The sequence below is a fragment of the Metopolophium dirhodum genome, chromosome 1 (assembly GCF_019925205.1).
Source record: "Metopolophium dirhodum isolate CAU chromosome 1, ASM1992520v1, whole genome shotgun sequence".
NCBI classification, from domain to species: domain Eukaryota; kingdom Metazoa; phylum Arthropoda; class Insecta; order Hemiptera; family Aphididae; genus Metopolophium; species Metopolophium dirhodum.
Genome location: NC_083560.1, coordinates 8,085,840 through 8,102,155, shown reverse-complemented (window position 1 = coordinate 8,102,155; position 16,316 = coordinate 8,085,840). Strand labels below are relative to the sequence as shown.

The 16,316-nt window shown below is 29.1% G+C and overlaps 4 protein-coding genes across 4 annotated transcripts in view; 2 read left to right on the top strand and 2 right to left on the bottom strand.

Annotated features, from left to right (window-relative positions):
- Positions 1-16,316, bottom strand: part of LOC132937195 (uncharacterized) — a 116,151-nt gene that overhangs the window by 29,705 nt on the left and 70,130 nt on the right. The window lies entirely within an intron of this gene.
- On the top strand, positions 1,544-3,672 carry LOC132944337 (52 kDa repressor of the inhibitor of the protein kinase-like). The gene is made up of 2 exons (XM_061013665.1): positions 1,544-2,071; positions 2,188-3,672. The coding sequence occupies exons 1-2, from the start codon at positions 1,544-1,546 to the stop codon at positions 3,670-3,672; spliced, it is 2,013 nt and encodes a 670-aa protein (XP_060869648.1).
- LOC132935758 (uncharacterized) lies at positions 4,445-9,641 on the top strand. Its single transcript, XM_061002371.1, has 4 exons — positions 4,445-4,761; positions 6,641-6,862; positions 7,000-7,228; positions 9,441-9,641. The coding sequence occupies exons 1-4, from the start codon at positions 4,445-4,447 to the stop codon at positions 9,639-9,641; spliced, it is 969 nt and encodes a 322-aa protein (XP_060858354.1).
- Positions 9,682-12,181, bottom strand: LOC132935747 (uncharacterized). The gene is made up of 2 exons (XM_061002361.1): positions 11,865-12,181; positions 9,682-9,985 (listed from the first exon to the last, which is right to left on the bottom strand). The coding sequence occupies exons 1-2, from the start codon at positions 12,179-12,181 to the stop codon at positions 9,682-9,684; spliced, it is 621 nt and encodes a 206-aa protein (XP_060858344.1).

Here is a 16,316-nt window from a genome sequence, read left to right as displayed (position 1 = left end):
CACATCTTTGCTTATTATTATTGGGAACAAAATAATAATACCTAGGTATTGATTAGTCATTATAGTATATATGTATTTTCCCGACATTTCGTATACGGTTTGCTTCAAGTGAAGTTCTTTATTTGATATTAGCATAAATTGTACTAACCAGCGCATAAAGTAGCAATAACAATATTAATTTATTGGAAAAAGTAAAATAACTGATATAAAACTATATCGATATACCCCGACGAATCGGAAGGTACAAATTGTCTCCACCAGAGCGCGTTTTGTTAATTTTTTTTCCCAATAGTCCACGACACTATGTATATTTTAAGCTTTTTTTTATGGAAGTGGTTTCAATTTTTATTAACCCATACAAAGTTGAGAATATTTTAACGTAAAACATCAACGATGTCACATATTGTTACGGTACCTAATCAATTATTGAAATTTTTAAGACATTTTAATTTAAATGTTAATCTTTTGCTTATTCTTAAATTAATATTATTAAACATAATATTAATAATAATGAAGAGGGTGAAGGGAAATAAAGATAACTGATATCGAGTATCTAATATTTTCGATTTTTGTCGACAGTCACCGCGACGCGAATGCTTAAGTAACAGTTACATGAAAACATTATCTACATTTTTTATCAACTGAGCAGTCTCGAACGATAAGGCCGTAACTGAGGGGGGGGGGGGGGGGGTGTCCAGGGGTCCGGACCCCCCCCCCCTGGAAATTTTTAAAAGTAGAAAAATTTTAGCAGTGAATATAGCTTATAAACTATAAATTGTATTAAATAATAATTGTATATTTTTGTTAAAATAGTAATTTAAAATAAGATTAAATTTATCATTTTATTTTATTTCAACGCCGTAATAAAGATTAGGATCAATAGATACGATTAGGTACTAGCATTTATAATCAATGGTACTAGTTACAATAAAATGTGATTGTCACAACTCACAAGTGATACAAACTTATATATGAAATACGGGCGCAGAAAATCCAAATTATTTAAGATTATAAAACAAGAATATAACAATATTGTGTGTATTGTAAAACATTCATTTTACTGCTGTTCGTGCTCGCGTAAAGTGTATAAAATGAGTAAAAGAAACCAAATTCAAAATTATTTTACAAAGAGACAAAAGGTATGTTAAAAATGTACTATTTTATTTAATTATTATTATATAAAATGGTTATAATACAAATGTATTATATTATGTATTAATAATTATTAATACGTTCAATGCCGAGGTCGACACGTAGATTGACTTTAATGCCTCATTATTTTTGCTGGTGTTGTTTGATTGTATTATTATTTTTTTTTTTTTTTAATAATTGAACGTGTTAATTACCATACTATATAGAGTATAGATAAATTAAAAAGTACCTTCTACTTTATTTATTTTAGACTGATGATGTCCCCACTGTCCAAACACAAGTAACTAACGAAACTAACGAAACAATTGAGGTTGAAAACAACGATATTAGTTACTGTTTAAATAAAAATGTGTGTAATGAACTAAAATTAAAATTTTTAACTTCTCCTTGGATGCCAGATAAAAATTATGTATTTCCAACATCCACAACTTCAAAAAAAAATCTAAAATTTCAATTTCACTGGTTTGAACGTTTTCCGTGGCTTGTTTACTCTACAATTGATAATGGTGGTGCCCTATGTAAATACTGTGTAATATTTGGTCAAGAATTCGGAGGCAAAGGCAATAATCAAAAACTTTCCTCTTTAGTATTCAAAATTTTTAATAATTGGAAACATGCAATTGAGGTATTTAGTGAACATTCTAAAAAAGATTTTCATAAAACCAATGTTTTACGAGGTGATAATTTTATAGCTATCTATTTAAAAAATCAGCAAAATATTGCGCAAAAATTAGATTCAGCGCGTGCTGCACAAATAAGTTTAAATCGAAAAAGATTATTACCGATAATTGAAACTATAATTTTATGTGGCCGGCAAGAAATAGCTTTTCGTGGTACTAATGATTCCGGACCACTTTCATCAAAAGATGTCGAACCCGAACAAAATGATGGACATTTTCGTGCTTTATTGCGAATGCGTGTTTCATGTGGCGATAAAAACTAATTGATCACTTTGAAAATAATAAATTAAATGCTTTGTATTTAAGTCCTCTAATACAAAATAATTTTATTGAAATTTGCGGAAAAATTATACAGGAACAAATAGTAGAAAAAATAAACAAATCAAAGTGTTTTTCTGTATTGGTTGATGAGACAACTGATATATCTTGCTTTGAACAGTTATCATTATGTGTGTGGTATTTGGAGCAAAGTATAGATGCTAAAAATGATATTACATATGTACTAAAAGAAGATTTTTTACAATTTATACCAGTATATTCTACAACAGGACAAAATTTAGCAACAGTAATTTTAGAAAATTTAAAAAGGCTCGGTGTTAATAGTCGGTACATGTTAGGACAAGGGTATGACGGCGCAGCATCTATGAGTGGAAATTTCAAAGGCGTACAATCTGTGATACGTGAAAAACACCCTGCCGCCCTGTACGTTCATTGTAGCGCACATTCTTTAAATTTAGCACTAGCACATTCTTCGAATATTAATTACATTCGTAATTGTATCGGAACTATTAAATCAGTAGGTAATTTCATTAAGGTTTCTGCTAGACGAACTGAGTTGTTAAAAAATAAAATTAAAGAATTTATTCCCGAAAAAAAATGGACTAAATTAACATCTATGTGTGAAACTCGATGGGTCGAAAACCACGATGGAATGATTCGATTTTTAGATATATATAAACCTATTGTCGACACTTTAGATGAACTCCAATTATTTCATGATATTGAAACATCATCAAAAGCACTAAATCTATATCGTAGCATAACAACTAGTGAATTTGTTATTAGTTTAGTGACAGCTAACACACTATTTTCATTAACATTACCTTTATGTAAATCATTACAATCAGTAACATGTGATTTAAGTGAAGCAGTGACATTTGTCGAAACTGTTTTGAATGAAGTTGAAGACATGCGAATCAATATAAACCAAACATTTAAAGAAATATTTGAAAAGGCAACAAATATGTTAAAGTTGATAGACGGAGAGGATCAGATAAAAATGCCAAGACTAATTGGACGTCAAAAAAATAGAAATAACGTTAATGTTAACTCTGCTATTCCTTTTTATGACGATTTTATTCAACAACTAAAAGATAGATTTTCAAAACACAAAACAGTTTTGTCTTCTTTATATTTATTAATACCAAAAATGTGTTATAAAGCTGCAATATCAGCCTCAGATTTTAATTTATATTCTGACTATATAGATATGGATTTATTACAAACAGAAATTAAACTATGGAATAGGAAATGGATCTCACATTCTCAGGACGATCGTCCTAGTACAGCCGTTGAAGCATTAAACAATTGTAATTCTGATTTGTTTCCGTGTATATACTTTTTACTAAAAGTTTTAGCTGCATTACCAGTTTCAACTGCAACACCCGAGAGAACGTTCTCAACACTGAAACGGACGAAAACATTTTTGCGAAACGCTATTGGACAAAACCGTTTAAATGGCCTAGCATTATTAAGTGTTCATAGAAATATTAAAGTGGATCCCGAAGACGTCCTGAATAAATTTGCACTTCAAAAAGATAGAGCTATTTTACTAATATAAAAATTTTATATTAGTAAAATAGTTTATTTTATAATAAAATAGTCGACATATTGCATGCTTATATATAGACTATAAATTAATAATTATTTTGTAAATTTAATATTGAAAAAATTGTATTTTATATTTGATCTTTTTTTTGATTTGTGCTTTTGTAATGTGAATAATAGTTAAATAGTCTATATATGTATATAAACAATCAACTATTATGTTTATGTAAATTGAATATTATAATAATTACCTAATATGTTTTTAATAATGATAATAATACAATTTTATATTTTTAACGTAAAAATGAAGTGTTTAGTATCTATATTTAAAAAAATGTTGGACCCCCCAGAAATTTTTTGCCAGTTACGGCCTTGTCGAACGAGCTCAATATTATTATCTTCGGTACTGTTTTTATATTCCGTATGATATATATATATACAAAACAATACATTTTAAAGGTCTATTTACACATAACCGTTCCGTGTCCGTTCCGTATCCGCACCGTCCGTTCAGTCTCAGTGCAAGTGTATTTACACTTAACCGATTTGTATCCGTGATGTCCGTTCAGTATCAGACATCAGTGAAAATTATTAAGCTTTTTCATACCAACTAACTTACTTCATTATAGTACTATACGTCTGTACGAAGTACACGTTTGTACCTATATTACTTTTCATTTTGTGTTGTAATAGTTAATAATTAATATTAAATTACAATTTATAAATCTAATTAATTTTCATACCTATTTTTACTAACTGTTATAATCAATTATTTGAGCGGAAATATGGCTGAGAACTTAGATGACATAGAAGATATAGCCGTCCTAGCATTGTTACTAGATGAAGAAGAAAAAATAAATAATAGTACAAAACAAAAAAGACTTTGGGTTCACGCCGTATGGAAAAAAATAAAAACAGAAGGAGAATTTGCCACTTTATATAAAGAATTAGTTGATCATGAAACGAAATTTTTTGAATATTTTCGAATGCCACAATACGGTTTCAACGTATTGTTGCATAAAATTGAACATGATATTAAAAAACAAGACACTTTTTGGAGAGAGGCCATAACACCAAGAGAAAGACTGGCAGTTTGTTTAAGGTACGTGTACAATTTTAATATGTATATGGTAATTTATTTTTGTAAATTTAATTATGCTTAACAAATTTTAAATTCTTTTAAAATAAATTTTTTCTTGTAAAATTAATAAAATAATATGAATTGCTTTTAAAATAAATTTTGTCTTGTATAGTATTAACAAATGTTGAATAGTTTCATAGTAAATTTAAAAAAAATGTAGTTGGTATACAACTAATATATAAAAATTAACATTATAATATTAAATTATTTGTAAATATCTGTGTATACTTCTACGTCTGTAGGTCCTTGGATGTTATAGGCAAAGTTCTGAGAAGCGTTTAAAGACATATCTTGACTTGAATGTGCAGGGGATGGTGACGCAGATGAACAATACAATGTATTTTTTGGCACTTAAACATAGGGATGGTTTTGAGCATTTTTTTGAGTTAATTGTGGAGATGGCGGTGAGGACAGGTAGTGCGATATAGATGTCATGTTTCTTGGTTCTTGTACGTATTGGTTGTTTTGAGATTGAATTTTATAGGTAAGGTTCTGGGTAGCATTTAAAGAAATATTTTCACTTAAATCTGCAGGGTATGGTGGCGCAGATGAACAATACGATTTATTTGGTGACATTGTATTTGTTGGCACTTGAACATAGGCATTTTTTTGAGCATTTTTTTTAGAAAATTGTGGAGATGGCGGTGAGGACAGGTAGTGTGATGTAGATGTCATGTCTCTTGGTTCTTGTACGTATTGGTTGTTTTGAGCTGCATTTGGAATAATATTTTGATTAAATTGCTGATATGTTGGCGATGGTACAGTAAAATATGGCACTGTATGTGATTTTTTTTTCTGTTCTTCGTCTAAGATCATTTTCATTTCATACTCTTGGACTATTGAAAATATTTTGGATTTCACTAAGTTTAAATAATACGGTGTAAATGTCTTAAGTGTTGGTGAGAAGCCTGCCAAAAAAGCATCAACTGGATTATTTTGAGCGAAATTGGACATATTATTTTCCTTTTTTTGCATAATATATTTCATCAACGTGGTTGAAGCCGAATCTGGTGTTTTAATTATTGAACGTTTTTGGACCAATTTTTGAACTGGCTTAGACGACCGGGTTTGTTCAACATTTTGCGATTGCTCACCATCTATATCGTTCATGTTCTCATCAATTTGAACTGTAGCGTTTTCATTTTCATTTTCGTCCACGTTGTCATTGAAAATGTCTACGTTGTCTTCATTGCCAACTAAATCTTCTATGTTTCCCAAAGTGTCCCTTTCTTGTAGATGTGGTTTTAAGAATTGTAGCTGGTCATCAAATTTATATTTTTTCACTTTTTTAGCGGCTTGCCCACTTGTTGTTTTTTTTTATGGATTTTCGATAATTATCTCGGATATTGTTCCAACGAGTTTTGCAAATTTTTCCTATAATTACATGTTGATACTATAATAATAAAACAACTAGTGTATTTCATTATAATAATATTAAGTTCAAAATAGATAATATTTACATGCTTATTACTAGGGCCCGGATTTATATGCATAAGTTACAATTTTGAATTATAATCAATAGATCCGGAATACATAGTTTTATTTTGTATATTTTTTGCATATTTGAATGATAACCAATGTATAAATCCATACATATTTCGTATGTTTTACTGTTTTAGTACCAACACATAATTCCGGGCCTTACTTAATACGTTATTTTATATTTTACACATCAATAATATCATAAAGAAAATATTTTTATTACGTATTTATTCATATATTTACACTTAAATTTAAATCATAATATTTATAAACTAAAACGAACTATTAAATTATCATTTTACTATTTTCTTATAATTGTTATATAATTAAAAAATTATAGGTATATTTGATGTTTCAGATTTTTGGCTACAGGAGATTCCTTCACGACAATTTCATTTAGTTATCGTCTAGGTCATACAACTGTTTATAGAATTGTAATTGAAACTTGTAAAAGTATAGTAACAAATTTAATGTCAGAAGTAATGCCACAACCCACAGAAGAAAGATGGAAACAAATTGCAAATGATTTTTGGACCAATTGGAATTTTCCGAATTGTATAGGTGCGTTGGACGAAAACACGTCACTATTCAAGCACCACCAAATACTGCTTCAAATTTTTTTAACTATAAAAAAACATTTTCTGTCGTGTTACTTGCATTAGTTGATGCACAGTACAATTTTATAGCCGTAGACGTGGGCGCTTATGGAAAAAACAGTGATGGCGGAATATTAGCACACTCTAACTTGGGAAAATCGTTAGAAAATGGTTCGTTAAATATTCCAAAAGATGAATTTTTACCTGGAACCACCATTTCTGCTCCATACGTTATATTAGGAGACGAAGCGTTTCCTCTGAAAACGTACTTGATGCGACCATATCCAGGGAAGCAACTAGATGATTCCTTAAAACGAATTTACAATTATCGTCTTTGTAGAACTCGTAGAGTAGTGGAAAATTGCTTTGGGATTTTAGCACAAAAGTTTCGTGTTTATAACAGGAGGATACAATCGAAGCCAGAAAATGTGGATTATATTATTTTATCAACATGTGTTCTTCATAATTTCATAAAAAAATATAATAATAGTGTCACTGAAAATTTTCAAAATATGAATGATCCAACTTCAAACATAACTTTGAATGATATACCTATGCAAGGAGGTGGTGCTGGGCGAGCAGCATTTGCAACTCGAGAACTATACAAACATTTTTTTAATTCCTCAGCTGGTTCAGTGCCGTGGCAAAATGAAAAAATTTAATTAAGTGTATTTTCTTTGATTTACATACATTTATATACTTTGATATTATTAACTATATAGTAAACTAATTTAAAATAGTGTACAATAATTATTTAACTAAAAATATTATTTAAAATAATATACATATATTATTAATTCAATTGTATTTATATTTGAATTGATATGATTTGTTTTGGAAAAAAATACACGTGGCATTAAACTTGATTTATTGAATTTTGAATGTAATACATATTATTATTATAATTACCTATATTTACGTTATAAAATACATTCCGTGCATGGAATAATAAAACAAACATTCATGCAGACTTGGGTAGAATACTTTATGATAATAATATTCCTAAGTATTCAAAATGCTTCACAAAAAGTATTCCGAATATTTTTCGAATACTTTTTTTTAGTAGATTTAGATTTCAATAACAAAAATATTATTTTTTTCAATTCTGTGTTTAAAAATGAGCATTATTTAAATACACGCCCATCTGGCTAACTATTAGCTATATTCAAATTAATATAATTAATAAGTAATAATTAGTAATATATACAAGTATAGTATACCTATATAAGAAAAAAAGTATTCCGAATACTGTACTCAGAATACTTGTAAAAAGTATTCAAAATACCGTACTAATACTTGACTTGTACTTACATGTACCGAAAATACGTCTCCGTATCAGTGCCATCCGACAAAACATAGTTTTGAACAAATAGAATCGGACGAGACGGATACGGAACGGGCACGGAACGGGTACGGAACGGACAAGTGTAAACGATAACATTAAATTTAAGCCATACAATGTAAAAACGTCGGACACGGACCGGACGGTACGGATACGGACCGGACACGGACCGGACATGTGTGAATAGACCTTAATTCAATCAAATTTTAAAATGGACTTTGTTCCGCATGAAGGTCTATAAGGTATTTTGAATACTTTTTACAAGTATTCTGAGTACAGTATTCGGAATACTTTTTTTCTTATATAGGTATACTATACTTGTATATATTACTAATTATTACTTATTAATTATATTAATTTGAATATAGCTAATAGTTAGCCAGATGGGCGTGTATTTAAATAATGCTCATTTTTAAACACAGAATTGAAAAAAATAATATTTTTGTTATTGAAATCTAAATCTACTAAAAAAAAGTATTCGAAAAATATTCGGAATACTTTTTGTGAAGCATTTTGAATACTTAGGAATATTATTATCATAAAGTATTCTACCCAAGTCTGCATGAATGTTTGTTTTATTATTCCATGCACGGAATGTATTTTATAACGTAAATATAGGTAATTATAATAATAATATGTATTACATTCAAAATTCAATAAATCAAGTTTAATGCCACGTGTATTTTTTTCCAAAACAAATCATATCAATTCAAATATAAATACAATTGAATTAATAATATATGTATATTATTTTAAATAATATTTTTAGTTAAATAATTATTGTACACTATTTTAAATTAGTTTACTATATAGTTAATAATATCAAAGTATATAAATGTATGTAAATCAAAGAAAATACACTTAATTAAATTTTTTCATTTTGCCACGGCACTGAACCAGCTGAGGAATTAAAAAAATGTTTGTATAGTTCTCGAGTTGCAAATGCTGCTCGCCCAGCACCACCTCCTTGCATAGGTATATCATTCAAAGTTATGTTTGAAGTTGGATCATTCATATTTTGAAAATTTTCAGTGACACTATTATTATATTTTTTTATGAAATTATGAAGAACACATGTTGATAAAATAATATAATCCACATTTTCTGGCTTCGATTGTATCCTCCTGTTATAAACACGAAACTTTTGTGCTAAAATCCCAAAGCAATTTTCCACTACTCTACGAGTTCTACAAAGACGATAATTGTAAATTCGTTTTAAGGAATCATCTAGTTGCTTCCCTGGATATGGTCGCATCAAGTACGTTTTCAGAGGAAACGCTTCGTCTCCTAATATAACGTATGGAGCAGAAATGGTGGTTCCAGGTAAAAATTCATCTTTTGGAATATTTAACGAACCATTTTCTAACGATTTTCCCAAGTTAGAGTGTGCTAATATTCCGCCATCACTGTTTTTTCCATAAGCGCCCACGTCTACGGCTATAAAATTGTACTGTGCATCAACTAATGCAAGTAACACGACAGAAAATGTTTTTTTATAGTTAAAAAAATTTGAAGCAGTATTTGGTGGTGCTTGAATAGTGACGTGTTTTCGTCCAACGCACCTATACAATTCGGAAAATTCCAATTGGTCCAAAAATCATTTGCAATTTGTTTCCATCTTTCTTCTGTGGGTTGTGGCATTACTTCTGACATTAAATTTGTTACTATACTTTTACAAGTTTCAATTACAATTCTATAAACAGTTGTATGACCTAGACGATAACTAAATGAAATTGTCGTGAAGGAATCTCCTGTAGCCAAAAATCTGAAACATCAAATATACCTATAATTTTTTAATTATATAACAATTATAAGAAAATAGTAAAATGATAATTTAATAGTTCGTTTTAGTTTATAAATATTATGATTTAAATTTAAGTGTAAATATATGAATAAATACGTAATAAAAATATTTTCTTTATGATATTATTGATGTGTAAAATATAAAATAACGTATTAAGTAAGGCCCGGAATTATGTGTTGGTACTAAAACAGTAAAACATACGAAATATGTATGGATTTATACATTGGTTATCATTCAAATATGCAAAAAATATACAAAATAAAACTATGTATTCCGGATCTATTGATTATAATTCAAAATTGTAACTTATGCATATAAATCCGGGCCCTAGTAATAAGCATGTAAATATTATCTATTTTGAACTTAATATTATTATAATGAAATACACTAGTTGTTTTATTATTATAGTATCAACATGTAATTATAGGAAAAATTTGCAAAACTCGTTGGAACAATATCCGAGATAATTATCGAAAATCCATAAAAAAAAACAACAAGTGGGCAAGCCGCTAAAAAAGTGAAAAAATATAAATTTGATGACCAGCTACAATTCTTAAAACCACATCTACAAGAAAGGGACACTTTGGGAAACATAGAAGATTTAGTTGGCAATGAAGACAACGTAGACATTTTCAATGACAACGTGGACGAAAATGAAAATGAAAACGCTACAGTTCAAATTGATGAGAACATGAACGATATAGATGGTGAGCAATCGCAAAATGTTGAACAAACCCGGTCGTCTAAGCCAGTTCAAAAATTGGTCCAAAAACGTTCAATAATTAAAACACCAGATTCGGCTTCAACCACGTTGATGAAATATATTATGCAAAAAAAGGAAAATAATATGTCCAATTTCGCTCAAAATAATCCAGTTGATGCTTTTTTGGCAGGCTTCTCACCAACACTTAAGACATTTACACCGTATTATTTAAACTTAGTGAAATCCAAAATATTTTCAATAGTCCAAGAGTATGAAATGAAAATGATCTTAGACGAAGAACAGAAAAAAAAATCACATACAGTGCCATATTTTACTGTACCATCGCCAACATATCAGCAATTTAATCAAAATATTATTCCAAATGCAGCTCAAAACAACCAATACGTACAAGAACCAAGAGACATGACATCTACATCACACTACCTGTCCTCACCGCCATCTCCACAATTTTCTAAAAAAAATGCTCAAAAAAATGCCTATGTTCAAGTGCCAACAAATACAATGTCACCAAATAAATCGTATTGTTCATCTGCGCCACCATACCCTGCAGATTTAAGTGAAAATATTTCTTTAAATGCTACCCAGAACCTTACCTATAAAATTCAATCTCAAAACAACCAATACGTACAAGAACCAAGAAACATGACATCTATATCGCACTACCTGTCCTCACCGCCATCTCCACAATTAACTCAAAAAAATGCTCAAAACCATCCCTATGTTTAAGTGCCAAAAAATACATTGTATTGTTCATCTGCGTCACCATCCCCTGCACATTCAAGTCAAGATATGTCTTTAAACGCTTCTCAGAACTTTGCCTATAACATCCAAGGACCTACAGACGTAGAAGTATACACAGATATTTACAAATAATTTAATATTATAATGTTAATTTTTATATATTAGTTGTATACCAACTACATTTTTTTTAAATTTACTATGAAACTATTCAACATTTGTTAATACTATACAAGACAAAATTTATTTTAAAAGCAATTCATATTATTTTATTAATTTTACAAGAAAAAATTTATTTTAAAAGAATTTAAAATTTGTTAAGCATAATTAAATTTACAAAAATAAATTACCATATACATATTAAAATTGTACACGTACCTTAAACAAACTGCCAGTCTTTCTCTTGGTGTTATGGCCTCTCTCCAAAAAGTGTCTTGTTTTTTAATATCATGTTCAATTTTATGCAACAATACGTTGAAACCGTATTGTGGCATTCGAAAATATTCAAAAAATTTCGTTTCATGATCAACTAATTCTTTATATAAAGTGGCAAATTCTCCTTCTGTTTTTATTTTTTTCCATACGGCGTGAACCCAAAGTCTTTTTTGTTTTGTACTATTATTTATTTTTTCTTCTTCATCTAGTAACAATGCTAGGACGGCTATATCTTCTATGTCATCTAAGTTCTCAGCCATATTTCCGCTCAAATAATTGATTATAACAGTTAGTAAAAATAGGTATGAAAATTAATTAGATTTATAAATTGTAATTTAATATTAATTATTAACTATTACAACACAAAATGAAAAGTAATATAGGTACAAACGTGTACTTCGTACAGACGTATAGTACTATAATGAAGTAAGTTAGTTGGTATGAAAAAGCTTAATAATTTTCACTGATGTCTGATACTGAACGGACATCACGGATACAAATCGGTTAAGTGTAAATACACTTGCACTGAGACTGAACGGACGGTGCGGATACGGAACGGACACGGAACGGTTATGTGTAAATAGACCTTGAAACTGGATTTCTGACCACTGTGCGACGGCGGCGACGGAAATATTACTCAGTAGTAATAATAATAATATTTCCGTCGCCACGATGATAATATTAATAATAATAATATTATTTGATAATTTATAGTATTGTCAGTTGTCACCGACGCGACCGTTGCGCAAATAATATTACTGCCGAAAATATAACTGAAAACCGGTTTAATTTCCGTCCAGCTAATTGTGTAATTAACCACACGTTATACAATTTTCTCAGACTATTGCCGAATAGTCCGACTAATCCAACAAATTGTAAAAAGAAATGAGATTGCAAAACATTTTAAACGTTTCATTCATTACTTAGAGACGATTGCGTCAAGTGGTACATATCCGTATCGTTTTTTTTATATCTGTTTTGAGACGTTGGTTTCCATATATGGGCATCATAATGCGTTGATGGCTGTGAATTATAATATTATATTGATACTAATGAAGAGTTTTATTTTTGAACTGTGTATCATTTCCTAATTTTCCACCAGTGATTCTTACGCGTAATGATGAAAAATTATATTAACATTTATGAAAATGAAATATAATTATATATAGGTAATAATATATTTTACTGCTGTGTAGAATTGATTTTATTTATTGGTCTGAAGCCTGAAGTCTGTATACCTAAGTTTACCGAGACAGCACAACAAATAAAAATGTAGTTTTCAGGGTTAAATCACACACGAATAAATTATTGTTGTTTAATCGGTACAAAAACACTCATATAAAACTAAAACATATTGTGGCAAGAGTACTCTAGTACTCTACCTATTAACCACACGTTATACAATTTTCTCAGACTATTGCCGAATAGTCCAAACAGCCCAACGAATCGTAAAAAAAAATGAGATTGCAAAAATTTTAAAATGTTTTTGAAACTATTTGTGCATAGTTTCAACACTAATCTATCAATAATCTTACATACTTACACCCAAGGCTGGGCAAGTATATGATTTTTTTTAACTCAGTTAAATTAAGTTAATATGCACCAATAACAAAAAGTTAAAAACAAGTTAATTTGTTTATACAACGCTAGCGTACTTAATTTTTTTCCAATCCAAAACTTAATTATAGGATATAGTGTTAATACTTCATACAGTATTTCCATATAAGTTAGATTCAAATGATATAAATATTTAACTTTAAACAATTTACGATACATATTTTTTGACATGAAAACGAAATAGACTGAAGTTGTAAATATTATAAAATTAAAAGCAAAATAAATATTTTTAATAAATTCACTTTATAACTTATTACACAGCATTACTTTTTTGAAAGTTTTTTGTTATGAGAGTGTTTTTGTGCTAATAAAACAATTATAATTTATTCTTGTGTGATTTAACCCTGAAAACTACATTTTTATTTGTTGTGCCGTCTGATTAAACATAGGTGTACAGACTTCAGGCTTCAGACCAATAAAAAAAAAAATCAATTCTACGTGGCAGAAAAATAAATTATTACCTATTTATAAATATATTTAATTTTCATAAATTGTAATATAATTTTTCATCATTACGTGGAAGGATCATTGGTGGAATGAAAAGGCTCCTGGTACTCGTATATCGTTATAATAGCAGTTAAAAAAAATTAAAAATACATTGCCACAATTTTTTTTTATAAGCATTTAAGGTTCGAATTTTGACAAAGTTTATCAAATTTAATAATGTAATAATTATTTTGTTGTTAAAAATGTGTAAAATGTTCCACTTTTATAGCTAAGGATTGGAAATTTAAGACAAGGTTCCATTTAAATAGGTTATATAAAAATTACTTTATTCACAATAATATCATTAAATATACTTGGTAATATACTAATGTCATAAACTGACTCAACGTTTTCTTTTAGAATCATTTTTCTTATACAATAATATATATAATAATATATCATTGAATTTAAATTTAACACCATCCATTACAGTGACCCACTTGTAACCTACTGTACAGCAGAGCGACATCCACTTACCCACATTTTTTAATCTTGAAATTACTCATATTATTTGTATCTATTTAACTAATTATATTGTATTGTAAAGTAAACACGAATTAAAATTATTAAAACAATATTATAATCCGTATATTAATTTTTTGAGCGTTCCGGTTCGTAAGACTTTCCATTTCGAGCACTGGTCGGCCTGTTTAGCCTCAGATAGTTTTATATTCTCGATCTCAAAATCTTGTATTGTTTACTTTCTGCGGCCAACACCCTTTTATTATCACTATTATTTTTATTATTATTGGCTGTGTATTGTCTACCAGCATCGACAAATCTGTTGCCTGTTTTTGCACTTTTTTCTTTTGGTCCGTTATTAAAGCGACCCTAATTATTAATTTTTGTATCCGCTAACTAATCGTTTGTGTTTTTCGTAAGTGTATCTACTAATAAAGCGATCACATTATATTGTCACTTTTATTGTGCACACGGTTGCATTATAGCACATTATTATCTGTTATTATTGTGCTTGATGTACACTGAAATCTTAAGTCTTTATTTTATTTCTATTATTATTCTCGCGGTCAATCTTGGCGGCTGGTTAATGTCAACGTCGGTGCCATCAGTAGTTGCTGCGTAAGTCCACCAGCAACGTAGTTACATACGTTGTGTGACAGGCCGCCCAGGTCTTCCAGGTCGACTTCTGCCTTCAGTGTCACTCCACCACATATCAAGGCGTCAGAAGTATTAAGATTTCACTGTAATTTAGTTGTTACAGAAAGTCTGCTAAAACCAAAATTTATTATAAACCATAATTTTTTAAGTCAACCTAACCTAACCTAACCTTAGCACTAGGTATTTTATTTTTTTAATTTGAATATACTCAACATTTTGATAATTGTATAAAAATCGAACGTATTTATGCATAACGTATACGTACTCAAAAATAAAAAAAAACGGCTCGCGGCTGTGACAGTCTGTAATAGAACCTACCTACTTTTCCGTCTGCACAGAGAGTGTTATAGACGCACAGTAATTGAGAACTGAGAATTGGAAAATAAAATGATTATATAATAGTATTCAACCACTGTACGAAAGGGCGATGCACCTAATATAGGTAATACGAATACAAATACGGGACACGGGCACCAGCTATTTAAAGGTAATAACATAATATATTAATATTATATATAATAGGGGCGTTATATAGGTAAGCTTGAAGCTAATAGGTATGAAATAAGCAGATAAGCTATTACTCTATAACCTTAAACACATAAACACATTTCTTCCGCAAAAACCTTGACCAATTACGATAAATTCATATTTTAGTACATAAATACACAATTTCAATTATTTTATAGCATATTTAATAATAAAATAATTTCTTATAAATTTCACATTTTAAACATTTTTTTTTTTTTGTAACGATTAAAAATAATAATATATTATTATTATTATTATTATTATAATATTATATTTTAACTAAAAGTTTATAAAATGTTAAATCTTTATAGCTAAAGATTGAAAATTTAAAACAGTAAGTAGGTTATTTTAAAACCGAAAAATCTAAAAATATAATAGACAGTTTTATTTTATAGTTATTTTATGTTCAAATTTTTACGAGATTACATACTAAGTAACTTATAGTAGTTTAAACCTATAGTTCTTATCTATATGAGTAAACTAAAAATAAAAGGAATAAAGTTTTGGAGAGGTATTGGCTTATCGAACTTACTATATTGTAAAACTCCGGTAGTAGCCCTAGAAAATATTTGAGCCCCCCTCCCCGAAAAAAAATCCTGGCTACGGCACTATAACAGTTAAGCATGAAAATACGACGGTGATGTC